The 24,140-nt window shown below is 52.3% G+C and overlaps 1 protein-coding gene across 1 annotated transcript in view; it reads right to left on the bottom strand.

Moving 5' to 3' along the window:
* The window catches only part of FMNL2 (formin like 2), a 203,173-nt gene that overhangs the window by 35,334 nt on the left and 143,699 nt on the right, over positions 1-24,140 (bottom strand). The window contains 3 exon segments of the mRNA XM_068166785.1: positions 9,838-9,931; positions 13,404-13,480; positions 15,941-16,049. Coding sequence (XP_068022886.1) covers positions 9,838-9,931; positions 13,404-13,480; positions 15,941-16,049 — 280 coding nt within the window.

Genomic DNA, 24,140 nt, shown 5'->3' with positions numbered 1-24,140 from the left:
CTAAGATGAAGCAGATCTGAGGATACTGTTTGACTTCTGGTACTTCCCAGCAGCTTCTCTGGCTCACTCCTGCTTTTCCCAGCACACAACTGGTCTGGAGCAACCCAAGAGCTCCTGCTTTTCCCAGCACACAACTGGTCTGGAGCAACCCAAGAGCTCCTGCTTTTCCCTGCACACAACTGGTCTGGAGCAACCCAAGAGCTCCTGCTTTTCCCTGCACACAACTGGTCTGGAGCAACCCAAGAGCTCCTGCTTTTCCCTGCACACAACTGGTCTGGAGCAACCCAAGAGCTCCTGCTTTTCCCTGCACACAGCTGGTCTGGAGCAACCCAAGAGCTCCTGCTTTTCCCTGCACACAGCTGGTCTGGAGCAACCCAAGAGCTCCTGCTTTTCCCTGCACACAGCTGGTCTGGAGCAACCCAAGAGCTCCTGCTTTTCCCTGCACACAGCTGGTCTGGAGCAACCCAAAAGCATGTTATAAAGTTGGTCAGGAAAAGGGAACTGAGGTGAGGGGATAGAAAGCAGACCCCAAATGATGCAGCATGGACTGAAGGACTGAGTGGATCACAGCTTGAGAAGGGCAGATTTAGAGTGGATTAGGAAGGAATTCTTTGCAGTGAGGGTGGTGAGACACTGGAACAGGTTGCCCAGGGAGGCTGTGGATGTCCCCTCCCTGGAGGTGTTCAAGGCCAGGTTGGATGAGGCCTTGAGCAACCTGGGCTGGTGGAAGGTGTCCCTGCCCATGGCACAGGGATTGGAACTGAATGACCTTCTAGGTCCCTTCCAACCTAAACCATACTGTGATTCTGTGAAGTCATCCAGAGGTTAGTGGGGCCTAAACTGATCTGCTCACGAGCAGCACTGTGAGCAGTGGCCTGCTGGGTGTCCTCTCACCACACTTTCTGCTCTGCTCTGCCTCAATCCAGCATAAGTGTGGTCTGTGTGATGCATCTTCTGTCATTCCTAAGCAAAACTGCCACACTGGGGTCATCACTCAGGTATTTGTGGTCACCACCACAGTGGGTGACCCACAGTCAGTGGGAAGCCTGCCCCAGGATCTCTGGGAGGGAAAGGGGGATGCTGGTTGTGATGAGCTGTTTGATAATGTTCCCATCAATATTCATGGCCCACAATGCCACAAGTGACAACTCATGGGCTCCAGGCAGGCTCAGCAGCCTCAACCCTCACAGCCAGGCTATGAAGTCACACACCAGTGCTTGCTGAAGTTGTAATTCATCCTTCCCTGCTGAACCTCAAAGGCTCACAAGGGAGAACAAACACCCTTCAGCAACAAAGAGTGTGTCCTCAGGAAAAAGATTGCACTGGGTGGTCAAGTGTAACCTGGGCTGCATGAAGAAAAGTGTGACCAGCAGGCTGAAGGAAGGTCTCCTTCACCTCTTATCTGCCCTGCTCAGGCCACATCTGGAGTCCTGGGTCCAGTTGTGGTCTCCTCCAATCAAGAGAAACAGGGAGCTACTGGAGAGAGTCCAGTGTCCTACCATTTGTTCCCTGGGAGAAGAGACTCAACCCCCACCTGGCTCCAACCTCCTTCCAGGGAGTTGTAGAGAGCAATGAGGTCTCCCCTCAGCCTCCTCCTCTCCAGGCTGAACACCCCCAGCTCCCTCAGCTGCTCCTCACAGTGCTTGTGCTGAGCTTCAAACTCAAAACGGCCAGGAGCACAAAGGCTTGCACCCAGGAGCAACACACCCTTTGGGAGGAGGAGAGAGGCAGCACCACCAGAGGCCAGGCCCTGCCAGGAAGAGCCAGGGAGAAACTCAGGGTCTGGCTGAGTTTCAGGAAGCTACTGGCACTGGAAGGATCAAAGGCAGCAGCTGCCCACTGATATAATTTCTTTTGGGAGGCGTAGGTTGGGCCTGCTCCAAGCCCTGCTCAAAGCAAACCCAAGCAACCCTCTCCTTGACTCGCACCACCAGCTGCTTAGATGCTCTCCTCCCCACCTTATTACCCCAAGCCCTTTCCTTTCTGCCTGCTGTAGTAAACAGGGTGGCAGTTCAGCTCAAGCAGCTGGGAGCTCTTCCAGCACTCTCAGTGCTCTCCTCTCCCCACAAAGCAGTGCAGGGTCAAGACAACAGAAGACAAAAGCAGGCTCCTTGCAACTTCCAGCTCTAAACCATCACTTCTCTCTTGCAGCCCTTCCCCCTCTGCTCTGCCCTGGTGAGACCTCACCTTCAGTGCTGCATTCAGTTTGGGGCTCCCCAGTTCCAGAGGGACAGGGATCTGCTGAGAGGGTCCAGGGGAGGGCTACGAGGATGGTTAGGGGACTGGAGCACTGCCCTGTGAGGAGAGGATGAGGGACCTGGGGCTTTTTAGTCTGGGAAAGAGAAGGCTGAGAGGGGATTTAATCAATGTTTATCAATATCTGAGGGCTGGGGGTCAGGAGGGAGAGGACAGGCTCTGCTCACTTGCACCCTGGGATAGGACAAGGGGCAATGCATAGAAACTCTAGCACAGGAGGTTCCACCTCAACACAAGGGGGAACTTCTTTCCTGTAAGGGTCACAGAGCACTGGAACAGGCTGCCCAGAGGGGTTGTGGAGTCTCCTTCTCTGGAGACTTTCCAGCCCCATCTGGATGTGTTCTTGTGTGACCTGAGCTAGATTGCATGGTCCTGCTCTGGCAGGTGGGGTTGGACTTGATGATCTCTTTGGGTCCCTTCCAACCCCTAACATCCTGTGAGCCTGTGATCCTGTGTAGCCACTTCAGATAAAATAGAGCTGACTGGAAGAACATCTGTTGTGGAAACAACCTTAACAATGGTGCACATCACCACTCAGCAGGAGCCAGGATGGGGACCTAAGCAGTGCTGATCAGTAGCTAAAGGCTGAGGGTGAAGAAGATGGAGCCAGAATCTTTTGGGTGGTGCCCAGTGACAGAACAAGGGGCAATGAGCACAAACTGGAAGCCAGGAGGTTCCACCTGAAGATGAGGAGAAAAGTTGTTTGGTGTGAGGGTGCTGGAGGCCTGGAGCAGGCTGCCCAGAGAGGTTGTGGAGTCTCCTTGTCTGGAGAGCTTCCCAACCCACTTTCAACACAAGGACATGGACCTGCTGCAGTGGGTCCAGAGGAGGGCCACAGAGACAATCAGAGGGCTGGAGCACCTCTTCTGCAAACACAGGCTGAAGGAGGAGCCATGGATAGGGAATGGTTTGAAACCAGAGGAGGGTAGATTTAGGCTGGACATTAGAATCACAGAATCCATCTGGCTGGAAGAGACCTCAAAGATCAGCCTGAAGTTAGAAGTTCTTCACAATGAGGGTGGTGTGACACTGGAACAGCTCACCCAGAAATGTGGTCAGAAGTATGGGGCCCTGAGCAGCCTCATCTAGCTGGAGATGTCTCTGCTGACTGCAGGGGGGTTGGACAAGGTCACCTTCAGGGGTGCCTTCCACCACCATGCATTCTGTGGTTGTGCTGCTGGGCAAGCTGCTGTGGGTGCCCCTGCTTTAGCAGAGGGGCTGGGCTGGGTGAGCTCCAGAGGTCCCCTCCAACCCCTACTCTTCAGTGTTTCTATGATTTGTGGCTAATTAAATCAGAGGCCAACCCCAAGTGACAGAACCCCAGCAGCTCCTGGGACACAAGCAGCCCTGGTTGGCTGGCATCCAGCAGCTGACAGCTAGAGAAGGAGCAACAAGAAGCTGTGGCTTTCAGAAGCTGCTCACAGATCTTTCACACCATCATCAGATGAGTCAGGGTTGGGACCATGTGTGCTTCAGGAGGCAAGGAGCTGACTCACAGGGAATGATATAATTTACCCTAGATTAAAGAGAGGGAAACTGTAGATGGAGCCTAAAGCCTGAGGATTGGTCCCAATCCAAGGGGGAATGCTGCAAGCCAACCCCACCACATCAACCCAGATGTTGCCATTTCCATCTGAATCCATTTCCAAGGGCTGTCATTTGGGAGCAGGGCTGGTAGAAGGGAGGGCTGAGCTTTTATTAGCAGGATTCTGGGTAAGAAGCAAGATTCAACAGGTTACCACAGCTATAAAAATCCTCTGTCTCTTCTTAGGCTGTGCAAAACACCCAACCCTTTGTAGGCTGCCTGGAGCCCACGGCACTCCAGAAGAACAATGGGGCTTTATGGAGAGCCACCCAGGAGGGGCCTCTCTCTGGAGAGGTTTTGGGTGCTAACAAAGTAAGCCCATCATGGCCATGGAGGATGAGCAGAGGGCTGGAGCACCTCTCCTGTGAGGACAGACTGAGGGAGTTGGGGCTGTTCAGTCTGGAGAAGAGAAGGCTCTGAGGTGACCTCATTGTGGCCTTCCAGGATCTGAAGGGGGCTACAGGAAGGCTGGGGAGGGACTGCTCAGGATATCAGGTAGTGATAGGACTAGGGGGAATGGAATGAAGCTGGAGGTGGGGAGATTCAGGCTGGAGGTGAGGAGGAAGTTCTTCCCCATGAGAGTGGTGAAACCCTGGAATGGGTTGTCCAGGGAAGTGGTTGAGGCCCTGTCCCTGGAGGTGTTTAAGCCCAGGCTGGCTGAGGCTCTGGGCAGCCTGATCTAGTGTGGGGTGTCCCTGCCCATGGCAGGGGGGTTGGAACTAGATGATCCTTGTGGTCCCTTCCAACCCTGACTGATACTATGATACTATGATACTATGACATGTGCCAGGAAGGGGTTTTCATCCCCTTAATTCCATGTTTCTTGCCTCTGGCTTGAAGAGGAAGCATTTAGAGTCCTCAGCATGAATGGATTGAAGGTGGAAGAGGAACTTTGACAAGGGCTTGTAGTGAGAGAATCATAGAATTGTCAGGGTGGGAAGGGACCTCAAGGCTCAGCCAGCTCCAACCCCCTGCCATGGCCAGGGACACCTCACACTACAGCAGGTTGCTCACAGCCACATCCACCTCAAAACCTCTAGGGATGAGGCTTCCACCACCTCCCTGGGCAGCCTGTGCCAGTGCCTCACCACCTCGTGGGGAGCCCTTACTGGACCTGGTGTTACAAATCCTGGACTCACAGGATTGCTTCAGCTGGCACAGACCTTTCAGCTCAACCAGGCCAACCATTCTCTAACTCTACCAAGATGTCCCTCAGCATCACACCTCTGCCTCTCTTCAACACCTCCAGGGATTAGGATTCCACCACCACCCTGGGCAGCCTGTTCCAGTCTTGGAGCACCTTTCCAGTCAAGAAGTTTCTTCTGATGTGTATAAGCAACCCTGAAACCCAGGAGCCCTTTTCTGAACCTCCTTCTCCTGTCTGTGCTCCCTTGTCTGGTGGCACAATGCTGGCTTTCTCTCCCCCACAACAGCCCACTGTGAGCAGCAGCTCCCACCAGCAGCCAGCAGCACTCCACAGGAACACTTTGTTTGGTCTGACCATGCTGACCTTTCTGCAGTTGCCTTGCAGAACAAAACCCCCACTTTGTCCCCACAAGTTGCTGGTTAAGTCAACAGTTATTTCACACTTACTAGCTTCAAACACCTTCCACTCCTTCACCAGCAGGGCTGAAGCACGAGACAGCACAAGCATTGACCTTTCCCAGCAGGTGCAAAGAGTTCCTTCCAGCACCAACTGGTTTATAATGGTCCACAAGAGGAACTCAGAGCGGGTTTCAGCGTGGCCATTCATCACTCCACCAGAGAAATCTGACCCTGAATGCACCATTGTGAAAATGGAGGGCTGAACAGCATTGGCTCCCTTGGCCCCAGTCAAAACTGATGGGAGGGAAACAATGAGCTCCTCATTTGCTGAGCCCCCAACCTTTCAGCCAGCCAGCCTCACAGAAGCAGAGAATCAATCAACCAGGTTGGAAAAGACCTCAGAGATCACCAAGTCCAACCTATTACCTAATACCTAACACCTCCTGACAACTAACCCATGGCTCCAAGGGCCACATCCAATCCCCTCTTGAACACCTCCAGGGATGATGACTCCACCACCTCCCTGGGCAGCACATCCCAATGGCCAATCTCCCTTTCTGGGAAGAACTTTCTCCTCACCTCCAGCCTAAACTCCCCCTGGCACAGCTTGAGACTGTGTCCTCTTGTTCTGGTGCTGGCTGCCTGGGAGAAGAGCCCAACCCCCACCTGGCTACAACCTCCCTTCAGGGAGTTGTAGAGAGCAAGAAGGTCTCCCCTGAGCCTCCTCTTCTCCAGGCTAAGCAACCCCAGCTCCCTCAGCCTCCCCTCACAGGGCTGTGCTCAAGGCCTCTCCCCAGCCTCATTGCCCTTCTCTGGACACGTTCAAGAGTCTCAATGTCCTTTTTAAACTGAGGGCCCCAGAACTGGACACAGGACTCAAGGTGTGGCCTAACCAGTGCTGGGCACAGGGCAGAATGACCTCCCTGCTCCTGCTGGCCACACTGTTCCTGATGCAGGCCAGGATGCCATTGGCCTGTGGGGGGCAAGAGGCTGAGGCCAGACTCTTGTCAGTGGTGCCCAGGGACAGGACAAGGGGCAGTGGGCACAAAGTGGAAGCCAGGAGGTTCCATCTGAAGGTGAAGAGAAAGTTGTTTGGTGTGAGGGTGCTGGAGGCCTGGAGCAGGCTGCCCAGAGAGGCTGTGGAGTCTCCTTCTCTGGAGAGCTTCCAACCCCTCCTGGACACTGTGCTGCTGGGCAAGCTGCTGTGGGTGCCCCTGCTCTAGCAGGGGGGATTTGGACTGGGTGATGTCCAGAGGTCCCTTCCAACCCCACCCATTCTAAGATGCTATGAAAGGAAAGGCCATTTGCAGAAAGCCTTCTGGCCAAGATTCAGATCAGCTGCAGCTTTCCAGCTCGGCCAGACCCTGAGAACCAAATTCTGTTCTCATTTACATCAGGCTGAAGCTCAAAGCCTGATGAAATATTTGATGTTCCCCCTGATGTAAATGAGAACAGAATTTGGTCTGAAATATCCTGTTTTCCCTACTGACTTTATTACAGGGTGAGCATTAGGCAGGAGTTCAGGTTTCTTTTGAAGTTCTTTCATGGCAAAGATAGAGGCAGCCGAGATCTCGCTCAGCAAGTCCAATCCCTCCTAAATATGCACACAGGGTGTGATGAAAGAAGCCCAGAGAAGCCTGGCAGCCCTGCAGCACCTCCTTACAGAAGCCACACTGATGCTGCAGAGCTGACAGCAACTGGAACTGGAAGTGCTCTGCTGGAAATCCAAGCCTGGGTGCTGCACGTGGCAGCAGCTGCCAGGTTTCTGATGGAGAAGCTGAAGGAGTTATTAACATGAAAGCCTGAAACCAGTTCAAACCATGACCTGGGCAGGCTGCAGGACTGTTGGGTTGGACTTGATGATCTCTGAGGTTTTTTCCAGCCTGGTTGATTCTATGATTCAATGAGAGCTGGATGGAGGGAAACCTCATGAAGTTCAAGAAGGGCAAGTGTAGGGCCCTGCCCCTGAGGAGGAAGAGTACAGGTGAAGAGGTGACCTGCTGGGGAGCAGCTCCATGGAGAACGTGGACAACAAATTCCCCAGGAGCCAGCAATGTGCCCTCATGGCCAAGAAGGTCAAGGGTGTCCTGGGGTGCATGAAGAAGAGTATGGGCAGCAGGTCAAGGGAAGTTCTCCTTCCCCTCTACTCTGCCACAGCCAGGCCACATCTGGAGTGCTGGGTCCAGTTCTGAGCTCCCCAGTTCAAGAGAGACAGGGAACTGCTGGAGAGAGTCAGGAGAAGGCTATGAGGATGCTGAGGGGCCTAGAGACCATGGAGAAGCAGCTGGGAGAGCCAGCAGGAGAAATGAAAGCTGATCAGGCACTTGGGAGAAAATGAAGGAGCAAAACCTTGACTGAAGATGTTCAGGAAGGTGAAAGCAGGTGGGACTGTACCCATCCCTGTGAGGTGCAAAGGGCCTGTTACTGAGCCTTGCAGACTGTCCCAACCAGTGGCACTTCAGCTGGAGTCAACTGCCCAAATCCCTCACACAGTCCTCCCCAGTGAGCCATGTTTCTCCTACAACAGACCAGTAACAAGCCAGAAGAGCTTAAGCCTGGACTAACACCCCTGTAGTCCTCTTGTTTACAGAGCTTCTACTGCAAGCCCTCCTGCCCTGCACCCAATTGTTCCTCACAACAACCTCATCTGCCTTGGCTTCCTCCATGCCTTCACTTCACAAAGGTGCACATAAAGACAGGAGGAGCACCAGGAGCTTGCTCAAGGCTGCAGAGGAACAAAGGAAAGAATCAAACTACAAGTTCCAGTTCTAGCTCTGTGCCTGCAGAGCTTAGCCCAGCTAGAAGCAAAACACCTGATTCCATACCCTGACCACCCTCCCACTGGTGTAACCCAAGAGCAAGGCTCTCTCTGTGGTCACACTTCCAACTCAACTTCCATTTCTCTTGGCCCCTTGCTCCAAGAAGGACATTGAGGTGTTGGAGTGGGCCCAGAGAAGGACAAGGAAGCTGGAGAAGGGTCTGGAGAACAGGGCTGGGGAGGAGCAGCTGAGGGAACTGTGTTTAGTCTGGAGAAAAGGAGGCTGAGGGGAGACCTCATTGCTCTCTACAGCTCCCTGAAAGGAGGTTGGAGCCAGGTGGGGGTTGGTCTCTTTTCCCAAGGAACAAGAGGAAATGGCCTCAAGTTGCCCCAGGGGAGCTTTAGGTTGGACAGGAGGAACAATTTCTTCCCCAGGCTGCCCAGGGCAGTGGTGGAGTCCCCATCCCTAGAGAGGTTTCAAAGCCATGGAGATGTGGTGCTGAGGGCCATGCTTTAGTGGTGACCTAGTGGCAGTGCTGGGTTAATGGTTGGACTGGATGAGCTCAGAGGTCCCTTCCAACCAAAGCAGTTCTGTGATTCACAGCCAGGGAAGCCTCACCAGCAGCCCTGCTGTTCTCACCACCTCTGCCTTCAGGTAGCTCAACACACAACACAGCTCCCATCTAGGACAGGCTTGGGCTTGCCAAGCTGAGCTTTCTGCAGCCCTGCAGATCCTCTCAAACCTCATTTTGTTTGGCTCTGCATCACGAGGAGCACCTCAGAAATCCCATTGTTTGTCTACAACATGCAAATGGTGACACTGGATGGAAATCAGAGATCAGTATCTCCCCACCAGAAACCATGCCCCAGACACAAAAGGTAAAAGCAGCCAACAGCTTGGCTGGTTGATCAGCTGCATGGAGCCACTTGGAGCACCTGAGGTGTGGAGGAGAAACACTCTAAGTGTTGTCACCCAGCCCAGCTGGGACTCATCAAGTCTAACAATTTTTGAGCTGGGAAGTCTACAAAAATCTTTGATAGTGGGATGGGATGGGATGGGATGGGATGGGATGGGATGGGATGGGATGGAATAGAATAGAATAGAATAGAATAGAATAGAATAGAATAGAATAGAATAGAATAGAATAGAATAGAATAGAATAGAATTAACCAGATTGGAGCAGACCTTTGAGATCAAGTCCAACCTATCACCCAACACCATCTCATCAACTAAACCATGGCACCAAGTGCCTCAGCCAGGCTCTTCTTAAACACCTCCAGGGATGGTGACTCCACCACCTCCCTGGGCAGCACATCCCAATGGCCAATCTCTCTTGGTGGGAAGAATTTCTTCCTAACATCCAGCCCAAACCTCCCCTGGCACAGCTTGAGACTGTGTCCTCTTGTTCTGGTGCTGGTTGCCTGGGAGAAGAGACCAACCCCCACCTGGCTACAACCTCCCTTCAGGTAGTCACAGAGAACAAGAAGGTCTCCCCTGAGCCTCCTCTTCTGCAGGCTAAGCAACCCCAGCTCCCTCAGCCTCTCCTCACAGGGCTGTGCTCCAGGCCTCTCCCCAGCTTTGCTGCCCTTCTCTGGACACCTTCCAGCAACTCAACAGCTGAGGAAGCTCCAGCCAAGGCTGTGTAACAGAGCTATCAACACACACACACACACACAATTCTACTGAACCTACCTCCTTGAAGTTATCAAAGGCAGACAAAATGATTTCGTGTCCTCCCCTGACGAGGCAAACAGCTGCTAAAAGCTCTAAGACAAGGGCCTTTGTCCTGTGAAGAGAAGAAATCACAACAGTCAGTGCCTACCCACCTTCTTTCCACCGCTCTGTGGAGCCACTGGGAGACTTGGTTTGCATCCCACAACCCCTTGCCCCCTGGGGAACCTGCGAGATGCTGAGCATCGTCCGATCCAGGGCGCTTCGGTTCTCTCAGGCCCATGCAGCTGCCCCTCCCTGTAACACTCCTCAAACCATGCAGAGATTCCAGTCACAAATCCCACTCAGGGAAACTCCAAGCAAACCAAAGGGCAACTCTGAAAAAAACCTCTGAGGAAGGCAGACCACAGCAACCTCCAGCAGCTGTTGTGCTCCTGGAGAGCTCACCTGCACAAAGCTGCAGAAGGAGAAGTTGTACACAAGCCAGGACCACCACACAGCAGCCCTGAGTCAGCTGCCCTCACCCATACCCCTTGAGCCCTGCTTTGTAATCACACAATAATTCAAATCTGTATCTTTCCTGCTACAAATCTGAATTATTCTCTAGGATGCCCATTCATAGCCCCAACAAAAATAAGCCAGGATGCCTTAGAATGTTCTCCTCTGGGATGAGAAAGGAGGGCAACTGGTTGCCAGCAGGGCTAAGGCAGGCATTGCACTGAGAGGAGCTCACAGATCACTGAAAGGAAAGCATGCAGCAGACTCAGTGTCCCTCCAGTTTAAATAATCCCCCAGCAGTGTCTTCTAGGGCTCACACAAGGCAAAGGCACCCAACAGGACTTGATGAGCTCTGAGGAGATAGTAAAACCATGCAGGCAGGGCTGACATTAGTCTCATGCTGAAGCACTGACTCAAACCAGATGTTAGAGCAAAAGAAGTACCTTTTGGCTTTCAAAGTGGCAAGGCTATCTCTGGGGACCAGAGAAAATGTTCATTCTCCTAGGAAGTTCTAAATGGGTCATTCTCAACTCTTACTCAGCTGTTATTTTCCTGCTGCAAGAAGAAAACCCAAGCTCTTTCAGACAGGACCGAGAAGTTCTTACTGTAGGTCTGCAGTAATATCCCATCCAAGGGTGGGCCACAAGCCATGTGTGGAGAGAGGAGAGGGTGATACCTGTGAGCAGAGGGCCCAGGGAGATTCAGAGGTTCATGGAATGGTTTGGGTTGGAAGCAACCTTAAAGATCACCTAGCTCCAACCCCACTGCCATGGGCAGGGACACCTTCCACTAGCCCAGGTTGCTCAAGGCATCATCCAGCCTGGCCTTGAACAGAACAAGAGGACACAGTCTCAAGCTGTGCCAGGGGAGGTTTAGGCTGGATGATAGGAAGAAGTTCTTCCCAGCCAGAGAGATTGGCCATTGGAATGTGCTGCCCAGGGAGGTGGTGGAGTCACCATCACTGGAGGTGTTTAGGAAGAGCCTGGCTGAGGCACTTGGTGCCATGGTTTAGTTGATGAGATGGTGCTGGGTGATAGGTTGGACTGGGTGATCTCAAAGATCTTTTCCAACCTGGTTAATTCAATTATTTTCTATTCTACTTTATTCTATTCTACTTTATTCTATTCTACTCTACTCTACTCTACTCTACTCTACTCTATTCTGTTCTATTCTATTCTACTCTATTCTATTCTACTCTATTCTATTCTACTCTATTCTATATACCTCCAGGGAGGTTTTCCATCCACAACCTGTTCCAGTGTCTCACCACCCTCACTGTAAACAATTTCTTCCCAATATCCAAGGTTCAATCCATTCCCTCTTCTCCTAAGAGTTGCTCAAGTCTCTGATACTACCCACACATCTGGGGTGGACAGCTAGGGCTGCATTGCAGGCTTTGACTTGGGCACAACCAGAGGAGACTGGATGGGATATTAGGATGGAGATGAGGAACAATTTCTTTGCTGCAAGAGTGGTCAGGCATTGGAACAGGCTGCCCAGGGAGGTGGTGGAGTCACCATCCCTGGAGGTGTGGCCATGGCACTCTGGGACATGGCTTAATGGCCATGGTGGTGCTGGGTTGAAGGTTGGGCTTTAAATGATCTTAGAGGTCTTTTCCAACCTAAACAATTCTCTGATTCTGTGAGATGAAGTCCTAGCCAACTGGGCACCTAGTGCTGGGGATGGACTCAGCCCTACACATCACTCCAAGCTGCTGCATCTCTTTGGGGCCAACCAAAGCTCTTCAAAATCCAAACCTTGTTCAGAAATCATGGAGTTCACACAGGTTAGGTGTTGAACAGCAGTGATGTTAAGTTTTGCCATCAGATTCTTTTCAGCCACATTTGAAGGTCATCTTTGTTTTTTCTTTGTTTTCTTTTTTAACTAAGCAGACATCTAAATAATTGACTTCCTTCCAAGAAGAAAAGGAAACTCTCTGGCTCACCTGATTTCCAGGCTCAGGAGACACAAAAAATGATTACAAACCAATACACTTCTCATATCCTTCCCATTTACCCTCTGCCTAAGCTTGCTGATTCACAACTAAATACAAGGAAGGAAGGATTTCCATCAGGACAAGCTAACAAGCAGTGGATTATGAAGCAAGCAGACAGCCTAAGTCAAGCCTAAGTGCTGTTTAGTCTGGGCTGTTTAGTTTCACCTCACCCCCTCGTTTTACCTCTCCTCACAAGTATCAGTGTGTCAGGTTTGGTTCTGTGAGACATGCAAGAGCTCCAGGTTTTGCTGGGCATGGCTTCAAGGACCACAAGAGCAAAAAGAGAAGACTTAAGAGGGGATTTCATCAATGTTTATAAGTATCTGAGGGCTGGGGGTCAGGGCTCTGCTCACTTGTGATAGGGCAAGCAGCAATAAAGGTTCCACCTCAACACAAGGGGGAACTTCTTCATTGTAAGGGTCACAGAGCACTGGAACAGGCTGCCCAGAGAGGCTGTGGAGTCTCCTTCTCTGGAGACTTTCAAGGACTGTCTGGATGTGTTCCTCTGTGACCTGAGCTAGATTGTATGGTCCTGCTCTGGCAGGGGGGATGGACTCAATGATCTCTTTGGGTTCCTTCCACCCCCTGACACCCTGTGATCCTGTGTGTGTGGGGAGAGGAGGGGGACACAGCCTTGCAGCCACCACTCCCACTGTGCAATTGCAGCCTTGTTGCTGTGGTTCAACACCACCAGGACACAGAACGAGAAGGAAACCCTCCCTGAAAGACATCCAAACCTAGGCACCCCTCAGACAAAATCTGGTTAAGAAGATTTTGCTGTCCTTCAGGAAAATCCCAGGCTAAGCTGCTCACTACCCCTGCACTGCACCAGAGCTGGAGTGCTTAAGCTGCAGATTGCCAGCTGAAGAGTCACAGATTCACAGCTGGCACCGGGCTGGAAGAGACCCCCAAAGGTTCACAGCTCCTAAACCCGACAGAACTAGATGGCAATGGCTCATTTGCTTGCACCACTTCATCTGATCCAGAATGGAGCCTGCTTTTTATGCACAAGCACAGCCCTGAGAAACCTTATTCCCATGTTACTCTCTACTTACCTGCTTCTCAACCCCTCTAAAAGCAAGCCAGGGCCTACCTGGGGTTCTTGTTGTTCAAGCTCAGTGCAATCTCGTTCACGGCATGTGGATGGGACATGACCATGTTGAACCCATACTGAAAACAAAGGAAGAGGAAGAATTTCAGCTTTCAGACTGTTTCAGACTGGAATTCTTTCTTTCTTTCTTTCTTTTGTTAAATCACAGAATGGCTTTGGGTGGGAAGGGATCTTAGAGATCATCTACTCCAACCTGCCCGCCATGGGCAGGGACACCTCTCAACTAGACTCGGCTGCTCAAGGCCTCATCCAGCCCAGCCTTCAACACCCCCAGGAAGGAGGCATCCACAGCTGCCCTGGGCAGCCTGTTCCAGAGTCTCACCACCCTCACACTGAAGAACTTCATCCTCAGATCCACTCTAACCCTGCTCTCCCTCAGCTTCAAACCATTCCCCCTTGTCCTGTCTCTAGACACCCTCTGCAGCCTTCCTGTAGGATCCCTTCAGGTATTGGAAGGCAGCTCTAAGGTCCCCTCAAAAGTCTTCTCTTCTCCAGGTTGAACAACCTCAGTCTAAATCTCCCCTCTTCCACCTCAAAGCATTCCCTCTCCTCCATTTAGAATGGATATGGATAAGTTTGTAGAGCATGGGACCCTTAATCTCAGGGTTGTGGGTTCAAGCCTGCAGTGAGCAGCAGTGTCCTTTATAGGTGGGTTGGATTAGTTGATAGGTTGGACGAGATGATCGTGAAGGTCTCTTTCAACCTGGTTTATTCTGTTCTGTTCTATTCTGTTTCTTCTGCATGGCAAGAAAGTAAAGGTCCTTAAGGGGACCTCTACAAATAGGTGTGGGAGAGGAGCAAAGCTCTCTCTCCATGTTTCCAAGGATGGCAGTAGTGAGGAGCAATGAAACATGCTGCTCTGCATCCCAGAAGTGATGCAAAGTCCAACAGATTACACATCTGTGACCAGTCCTGGTCTTTCACCATGCTGTAAACCAAACAAAACCTTGTTGGGTTTACCAAGTCAGCCAGAACATTTCCATCTACCACTTCACTGTCCCTAAGAGTGTCAAAAGTATGCAGCTTGGCCACAGCAGCTGACAAAAAGGAGTCTAAGAGCTGCTCATACCCCACTCTGATTGTCCTTTCCTCCTTGCAACCCCCTTCTTACTCCTGTCAAGAGCATCATTTGGAGGCACAGAACTGTTCAGGCTGGAAAACACTGCCCTGGGAGCTATTTGAGGCCAAGTTGGATGAGGCCTGGAGCACCCTGGTTTGCTGGAAGCTGTCCCTGCCTCTGGCAGGGGGTTGGAACCAGCTGATCTTGAAGGTCCCTTCCAACCCAAACCATTCTATAAATCATGGAGCCCAACCATCACCCCTCTAAAGAGGAATCTGCAATTCAGCTGATAAAATCACTTCTAGTCCAGCATCATGCAGTCCCTGCACAACTTCTGCTGGCTTGGCTCTCCAGAGATGACAAGAAGAAATCCCTTTGGAGAACTCTGTATTGGTTGTTAGAAGAAGATTGTGATTGGCACCCTTCCCACCAGAGGGAAGACACTTCACTTGAGCTGCCTTGCTCTAAACTTGTAACAAGAGTGAAAGCTTGGATCTCCCATCCTTCTGTAGCTCTTCTGAGAAACTCTCCTCAGTGTCAGCACTAAATTCTGAGAGAAATTCTCATGGCAGCTGTGTAGCTGCATGTCCAACCAGTGAGTGCAAACCCAGCTCATCACTGCTAACAGCAATGGGCTCAAGAGAGAATCATCAAATGGTTTGGGTTGAAGGGACCTTTAAAGCTCATCCAGCCCAACCTCCCTGCAGCCAGCAGGGATATCTGCAACTGGAGCAGGCTGCTCAGGGCTCCAGACAGCCTGACCTGCAGTGGTCCCAGGAAGAGAGCATCTGCCACCTCTCTGGGAAACCTGGGACAGGGTCTCACCACCCTCAGTGGCAAACCTTTCTTTCTTCTCTCCAGTCTCAATCTCCCTCTTTCAGTTCAAACCATCACCCCTTGTCCTGTCACAGCAGGCCCTGCTCAGAATTCTGTCCCCAGCTTTCTGCTCAGCCCTTTGAGCACTGGAAGGCCACCAGAAGGTCTCCCTGCAGCCTTCTCTTCTCCAGGCTGAACAAGCCCAACTCTCTCAGCCTGGCCTCACAGCAGAGGGCTTCCAGCACTGCCAGCATTGCTGTGGCCTCCTCTGGCCCTGCTCCATCAGATCCCTGTCTGTGCTGTGCTGAGGACTCCAGAGCTGGCCCCAGCCCTGCAGGTGGGGTCTCAGCAGAGCACAGCAGAGGGGCAGAATCCCCTCCCTGCCCCTGCTGCCCACACTGCTGGGGCTCAGCCCAGGATGCCTCATGCTCTCATCTACCTGTGTCTTCACATCTCTCCTGACTCATCCCATGGCTACACAAGGACTATATTCAACCACCTCCCAGCTCCCCTGCTTACAAATCAGAATTTAACCCTCTGCATCACTTTGTCCTTAATTCACCACTAACCTTTCCCTTCCCCTCCCCACCTCCCAAGGCCCAGAGAACATCTCTGTGGCTCCAAAGAAGGAGGAGGGCAGTACCTGGTAGTTCATGATGGCCCGCAAGCACATGATGCAGACGTGGACATCATCCTTTTTGCTCACTAATCTGGAGTTTTTGAGTGTCCTCCTGCTGGGCAAGGTGTTGTACCTGCAAAGAACAACAGCTCAGGTCAACCACCAGCAGCTCTTCAGGGGGTGAGGAGAAAGGCAGGGCAACGGTGCTCCGCTGGCTGACAAGGCAGTCACCTGTCTGCTCGGCAGAGGGTACAGCCAGCAGGCAGCACACATGCAGACACAGCAGAAAAACCAGGCAGTCATGTGCTGCTTACAGTGGCAACACACAAAGCCACACACATACATGGATGGCACCAACCACTCTCTACTGACCACTGCTGTCCAGGGCCAGACCATCTCGAGAGCTGCTGGTCCCAACCCTCCCACCGATCCCACCAGCGACCCATCCGAAGCCAGGCACCTCCACAGCAGCCTGGGGGAGAAGGGCTTGGGGGTGTCAGCTGATGACAAACTCCCCAGGGGCCAGCAATGGTCACTGGCAGCCCAGCAGGCAGCTGTGTGCTGGGCTGCATCCAAGGCAGGGAGAGCAGCAGCACGGGGAGGGGATTCTGCTCCTCTGCTCTGCTCTGCTGAGACCCCTCCTGCAGCACTGCCTCCAGTTCTGGTGCCTCCAGTTCTGGTGCCCCCAGCACAGGAAGGACATGGAACTGTTGGAGAGGGTCTAGAGGAGGCCACAAAGATGATCAGAGGGCTGGAGAACCTCCCCCATGGGACCAGGCTGAGAGAGTTGGGGCTGTTCAGCCTGGAGAAGAGGGCTCCAGGGAGACCTTAGAGCAGCCTTCCAGTACCTGCAGGAGAGCTGGGGAAGGGCTTCTGACAAGGGCTGGGAGTGACAGGTTGAGAGGGAACAGGTTGAAGCTTGAGGAGGTGAGACTTAGACTGAAGAGTAAGAAGAAATTCTTTGCAGTGAGGGTGGAGACACACTGGAACAGGTTGCCCAGGGAGGCTGTGGATGTTCCCTCCCTGGAGGCGTTCAAGGCCTTGAGCAACCTGGGCTAGTGGGAGGTGTCCCTGCCCATGGCAGAGGGGTTGGAACTGGATGATCTTTCAGGTCCCTTCCAACCCAGCCCATTCTGTGACTCTATGATCTCTCACAGCATGCAGAGGGGAAAGAAGGATCCACCTACAAGCAGAAGTATTTCAGGGTTTTATTCCACGTGGTTTGACTTTTGATGGGGCTGAACATTCGCAGCCATCAGCAAATGTCTGCATTCCTGCTGCATTCTAGCTAAGAATGCTGCCTCTCTTCTGTTCTGCAGCTGAGCTTTCTGAAAGCCCTCCAAATTCCTGGGAGGAAAATGCAGCCCTTAGGAACTTTCCTCAGAAGCCAGGCATTCATTATTTTAATTGTAACCCCTTCTTGGCACCTTTGCAGCTTGGAGTACAGACATGGCAAGGTTTGGCTTCTCTTTGTTCTGGGGAAACAGCTGTGGTGGGGAAAGCTTCTGGACTGCAGCATCCTCAGCTCCCAGCACAGTCCCTCACCAGGAGTTACATGAATCCATGCTGGTACCAAGTCATGATAGAATAGAATAGACCAGGTTGGAAGAGACCTTCAAGATCATCGTGTCCAACCCATCAACCAATCCAACTCACCTAAACAACTAACCCATGGCACCAAGCACCCCAGCAAATCTCCTCCTGAACACCTCCAGTGATGGTGACTCCACCACCTCCTTGGGCAGCCCATCCCAATGGGCAATCACTCTCTCTGTGTAGAACTCCTTCCTAACATCCAACCTGAACCTCCCCTGGCGCAGCCTGAGACTGTGTCCTCTTGTTCTGGTGCTGATTGCCTGGGAGAAGAGACCAACCTCTGCCTGTCTACAACCTCCCTTCAGGGAGTTGTAGAGAGCAAGAAGGTCTCCCCTGAGTCTCCTCTTCTCCAGGCTAAGCAACCCCAGCTCCCTCAGCCTCTCCTCACAGGGCTGTGCTCCAAACCCCTCCCCAGCTTTGTTGCCCTTCTCTGGACACCTTCCAGCAAGTCAACCTCCTTCCTAAATGGAGGAGCCCAGAACTGGACACAGGACTCAAGGTGTGGCCTAACCAGTGCAGTGTACAGGGGCAGAATGACCTCCCTGCTCCTGCTGGCCACACTGTTCCTGATGCAGGCCAGGATGCCATTGGCCCTCCTGGCTGCCTGGGCACACTGCAGGCTCATGTTCAGCTACTATCAACCAGCACCCCCAGGTCCCTCTCTGCCTGGCTGCTCTCAGCCACTCTGACCCCAGCCTGTAGCACTGCAAGGGGTTGCTGTGGCAAATGTGCAGCACCTGGCACTTGGATGTGTTCAATCTCCTGCCCTTGGCCTCTGCCCATCTGTCCAGCCTGTCGAGGTCTCTCTGCAGAGCCCATGACACAGCACCAAGGTAAGGTGAGAATCATAGAATGGTAAGGGTTGGAAGTGACCTCCAGAGATCATCCAGTCCAACCCCCCTGCCAAGGCAGGATCACCTCAGGCAGGTCACCCAGGAATGTATCCAATGGGGCTTGAAAGACTACACACAAGAAGACTCCACAACCTCTCTGGGCAGCCTGCTCCAGGCCTCCAGCACCCTCACACCAAACAACTTGCTCCTCATCTTCAGATGCAACCTCCTGGCTTCCACTTTGTGCCCACTGCCCCTTGTCCTGTCCCTGGGCACCACTGACAAGAGTCTGGCCACAGCCTCCTGCCCCCCACAGGCCCTTTAGCTCTTGCTGAGCACTGCTCAGATCCCCTCTGGGGCTGCTCTTCTCCAGGCTCCACAGCCCCAGGGCTCTCAGCCTTTCCTCCTCACAGAGATGCTCCAGGCCCCTCAGCATCCTTGGAGCCTCTGCTGGACTCTCTCCAGCAATTCCCTGTCTTTCACTGGGGAGCCCAGAACACTGCTGCCTACTTCTCTAATCCAGGTCACTCACTTAGTTTAAAGGAGTAGCTTTTAAAATCAGTGGTTAATATTAGTAGTAATAAAAGTAATAGCAAAGGTTAATAATAATAAAGACATCAACAAGCAGTAACAGACCTGTTTGATCCTGACTCACCTGCTCCCTCTCTGACACAACTCACTTGTGAACATTCTCACTTGACATGTACAGAAAGATCATGGAATCAGAGAGTGGGTTGGGTTGGAAGGACACCTCAAAGCTTGTCCAACCCCCCTGAGGTCAGCAGGGACAGCTCCAACTAGAGCAGGCTGCTCAGGGCCACATCAATTTGACCTTGAATATCTCCAGGGACCTCAATCACACCTCTGGGCAACCTCTTTCTCACCACACTCATTGTGTAGAACTTCCTCCTGATGTCCAGCCTAAATCTTCCCTGCTCCAGTTTCAAACCACTGCCCCTTATCCTATCCCCACAGGCCCTTCTGGACAGTCCCTCCCCAGGCAGCCTTCTTGTAGGTCCTCTTCAGATATTGAAATGCAGCTCTAAGGTCTCCCTGGAGCCTTCTCTTCTCCAGGCTGAACAGCCCCAACCCTCTCAGCCTGACCCCATAGGGGAGGTTCTCCAGCCCTCTGATCATCTTTGTGGCCTCCTCTGGCCCCACTCCAGCAGATCCATGACCTTCTTGTGCTGGGGGCCTCAGAGCTGGGGGTGATGAGATGGCTCATAGGAGGGTCTGGGGGTACCATGTGCCAGGCAGTGACCAAGCAGCACCCTGTGTGGCTCCAGGACCCTTCTCTACTCATCATCTCCCAGGTGGGATGAGAAGTGAGCTCCTGAGAGGTGAGAGCTGGTGACTCTTAGCCCTCAGCAACCACCTCCCTTTGCTTTCATTTTGCAGGAGATGAAAGAAACCCCAAAATTCAAAGCAGAACTCAGTCCAACTGCTGCTTTGAATGAATAAAGCAGCTCAGGGCACTCCAGCGCTCAGCTCTGCAGGAAACATGACCTAGTTTTCCTGGGAACAGCGAGTGGTTAAAGCATGGGAGCTGGGTTTCGAGGAGCAGACCCCAGGAAGAGGCACCTCTGAGGTCTTTTCCAACTCTATTGATTCTATGATCCATAGGCTGTGCCTTGTGAAGGACCAGGACAGGCTCCAAACCACCATGAGCACACTGTACGGGGTGCACTGCACCTCACACCCCGGCTCTGGGGCACTTTGGCTGCGCCTGGTGAGAGTGAGGCCAGCCAAGGAGCTCCAGTTGAAGCTGTCCCTTCCAACCTTAGGAATACTGAACACTGTCATAGAATCAGAGAACTGTTTTGGCTGGAAGAGACCTCCAAAATCATCAAGTCCAGTCATCAACCTAAGACCACCACAGCCATTAAACCACGTCCTGAAGTGCCATGTCCACACCTCCTGTCCTGTCCTCCTGTGTCCCCATGGCTGGGCTCACTGCCACACACCACCCTTGCACTCAGAGACTCTTTCCCCTTCCAAACCCTCACTGCTGGCACAACAAAGGACCTTTACCTGGCAGCCCCACATTCAGCCTGAACTGGGGAGTGTGGAAGTGCTACCAGTGTTGGCTGCAGGAGGTGGAACCACACCACACAGCCCAATACCATGCATTGACTTTGCCACATGTGAGACCAACACTGCAGTGCAAGGACTGCAAAGCCATTTCTGGGCAGAGAGAGATGGTTCCTACCATGATTGATCTCCATCTTCAACCACTGAAGGCTGCATACATTATTCTCCTTTACATTTTAAATGAGAAGAGTAATTAGATCTTTATCAAGGTGGGGGGGGGGGGTGGAAATCATCTTCCTCAGTGCCTGCTCTATCAACTCCTTCAATTGCAGAATGCCTTCAGACATCTGACAGAGCTTTGGCAGCTGGAACAAATGAGAGCAAATCTCTTTAAATGAATACAAAATGACCCCAAAGCCAGAACTGGGCATTTCCAGCAGCTTAGGGAGCAAGGAGGGAAAAAGGATTGGGGAGCAAGGATACTCTGCAATGCAGCAGGACACTGGAGCATCCATCTCCTCAGGCTGGGATTCAGCCACCTGGACAGAGGCTTCCCAGGCTGAGAGATCAGAGAATCATCAAGGTTGGAAAAGACTTCTGAGATCATCAGATCACAGAATCATAGAATCAATAAGGTTGGAAAGGACCTCAAAGATCATCAAGTCCAACCTGTCACCCAACAGACCATGGCACCAAGTGCCACATCCAATTCCCTCTTGAACACCTCCAGGGATGGGGACTCCACCACCTCCCTGGGCAGCACATCCCAATGGCTAACAACTCTCTCTAGGAAGAACTTTCTCCTCACCTCCAGCCTAAACTTCCCCTGGCACAGCTTGAGACTGTGTCCTCTTGTTCTGGTGCTGGTGGCCTGGGAAAAGAGACCAACTCCCACCTGGCTACAACCTCCCTTCAGGGAGTTGTAGAGGGCAATGAAGTCTCCCCTGAGCCTCCTCTTCTCCAGGCTAAACAACCCCAGCTCCCTCAGCCTCTCCTCACAGGGCTGTGCTCAAGGCCTCTCCCCAGCCTCATTGCCCTTCTCTGGACATGTTCAAGAGTCTCAATGTCCTTCTTAAACTGAGGGGCCCAGAACTGGACACAGGACTCAAGGTGTGGTCTAACCAGTGCTGAGCACAGGGCAGAATGATCTCCCTGCTCCTGCTGGCCACACTGTTCCTGATGCAGGCCAGGATGCCACTGGCCTTCTTGGCTGCCTGGGCACATTGCTGGCTCATGTTCAGCCTACTATCAACCAATACCCCCAGGTCCCTTTCTGCCTGGCTGGTCTCCAGCCTCTCTGACCCCAGCCTGTAGCTCTGCCTGGGGTTGTTGTGGCCAAAGTGCAGCACCTGGCACTTGGACTTGTTGAATGCCACCCTGTTGGTCTCTGCACACCTGTCCAGCCTGTCAAGGTCCCTCTGCAGAGCTCTTCTACCCTCTAACAAATCAACTCCTGCCCCCAGCTTGGTGACATCTGCAAATTTACTGATGACTGACTCAATCCCCTCTTCCAGATCATCAGAGAAGATATTGAACAGGTTGGGGCCCAGCACTGATCCCTGGGGGACACCACTAGTGCCTGGCTGCCAGCTGGATGTGGCACCATTCACCACCACTCTCTGGGCAACCATCCATTCAAGACTACCATCATTAAGGTTGGAAAAGACTTGGTAAGACCATCAGATCCAACCATCAAGACTACCATGACCGCTAAAGCATATCCTGAGCTGCTCATCTCTAAACCTCTCACCACCCCCATGGCTTTCTGGGCACCTCATCAAAACCCAACACTGCAGAGCAATGCAGGCACCAAAAGGAAGTTTTGGGGAGGAGATGGTATCTGCCTCTTCTGAAGAGGTGGAAAAGACCCACAGGAATCAAACATGGGCTTCACACCCATGTAGAAGTGGTCCCATACAAACATGACCTGTCCTCAGCCATGGAGATGTTCATTTGGAGGATTCCAGAGCAAATGGGCTGAAGTTGCACCAGGGAAGCTTCAGGTTGGACAGGAGGAACAATTTCTTTCCCAAAAGGGTTGTCAAGGCCTGGCCCAGGCTGTGCAGGGCAGTGGTGGAGTCCCCATCCCTGGAGGGGTTTCAAAGCTGTGGAGATGTGCTGCTGTGGGACATGGCTCAGTGGTGACTTGGAAGGGCTGGGCTAATGGTTTAAGTTGACAAGCTCAGAGGTCTGTTCCAACCAAAACAGTCCCATGATTCTCAAGACCAGCTAAATGGGCAAAGTCAGAGGGAGCTGTTGTGTTCTCCTCCCAAAAGCCAAGATTCATAAATTCATAGGTTCCCAGAATGGTTGGGGCTGGAAGGGACTTCCAAGATCATCCAGTTCCACCCCCCTGCCACGGGCAGGGACACCTCCCACTAGCCAGAATAGACCACACCACTCCAGCCCCAGGCTGTACACCTCATGCTGTGCTCTCTCTGCAGCAGTTCTCCATCCCACATATCCCTGCTGGGTGGTGGTGGCCACTCAGTGATATCATCAATGATAGCCAGAGCTCACACACCCTGCAGGAGCTCACAGAGCTTCCACCCAATCTTGGCTGCTGATCAGGCTGAGCAATGAGGAAAGAATATTCAACCATGAGCTGCAGCATAGAGGAAACATCCCCAGCACAGGGAAAACATCCCCAGCACAGAGGAAAAACATCCCCAGCATAGAAGAAAAACATCCCCAGCATAGAGGAAATATCCCCAGTACAGAGGAAATATCCCCAGCACAGAAGAAATATCTCAAGCACAGAGGAAAAACATCTCCAGCATAGAGGAAACATCCCCAGCACAGAGGAAACATCTCCAGCATAGAGGAAAAATATCTCCAGCACAGAGGAAAAATATCTCCAGCATAGAGGAAAAATATCTCCAGCACAGAGGAAATATCTCCACCACAGAGGAAATATCTCCAGCATAGAGGAAACATCCCCAGCACAGAGGAAACATCCCCAGCACAGAGGAAAAACATCTCCAGCACAGAGGAAACATCCCCAGCACAGAGGAAAAATATCCCCAGCACAGAGGAAATATCCCCAGCACAGAGGAAAAACATCCCCAGCATGGAGCAAGTATCCACAGAGGAGGGGAAAGATCCCCAGCACATCTCCAGCATGGAGGAAATATCCTCAGCATAGAGGAAAAATATCTCCAGCACAGAGGAAATATCCCCAGCACAGAGGAAATATCCCCAGCATAGAGGAAAAATATCCCCAGCACAGAGTAAACATCCCCAGCACAGAGGAAACATCCCCAGCACAGAGGAAATATCCCCAGCACAGAGGAAACATCTCCAGCACAGAGGAAACATCCCCAGCACAGAGGAAATATCCCCAGCACAGAGGAAACATCCCCAGCACAGAGGAAACATCCCCAGCACAGAGGAAACATCCCCAGCACAGAGGAAACATCTCCAGCACAGAGGAAACATCCCCAGCACAGAGGAAATATCCCCAGCACAGAGGAAACATCCCCAGCACAGAGGAAACATCTCCAGCACAGAGGAAACATCCCCAGCACAGAGGAAATATCCCCAGCACAGAGGAAACATCCCCAGCACAGAGGAAAAATATCTCCAGCACAGAGGAAACTTCCCCAGCACAGAGGGAAAATATCTCCAGCACAGAGGAAACTTCCCCAGCACAGAGGAAAAATATCTCCAGCACAGAGGAAACTTCCCCAGCACAGAGGGAAAATATCTCCAGCACAGAGGAAACATCCCCAGCACAGAGGGAAAATATCTCCAGCACAGAGGAA

Source organism: Melanerpes formicivorus, unplaced genomic scaffold (assembly GCF_026170545.1).
Source record: "Melanerpes formicivorus ecotype bairdi unplaced genomic scaffold, bMelFor1.0.p_v2 SCAF_106, whole genome shotgun sequence".
NCBI lineage: Eukaryota > Metazoa > Chordata > Aves > Piciformes > Picidae > Melanerpes > Melanerpes formicivorus.
The sequence above is the reverse complement of the archived record's forward strand: the minus strand, read 5'-3'. Positions and strand labels throughout refer to the sequence as shown.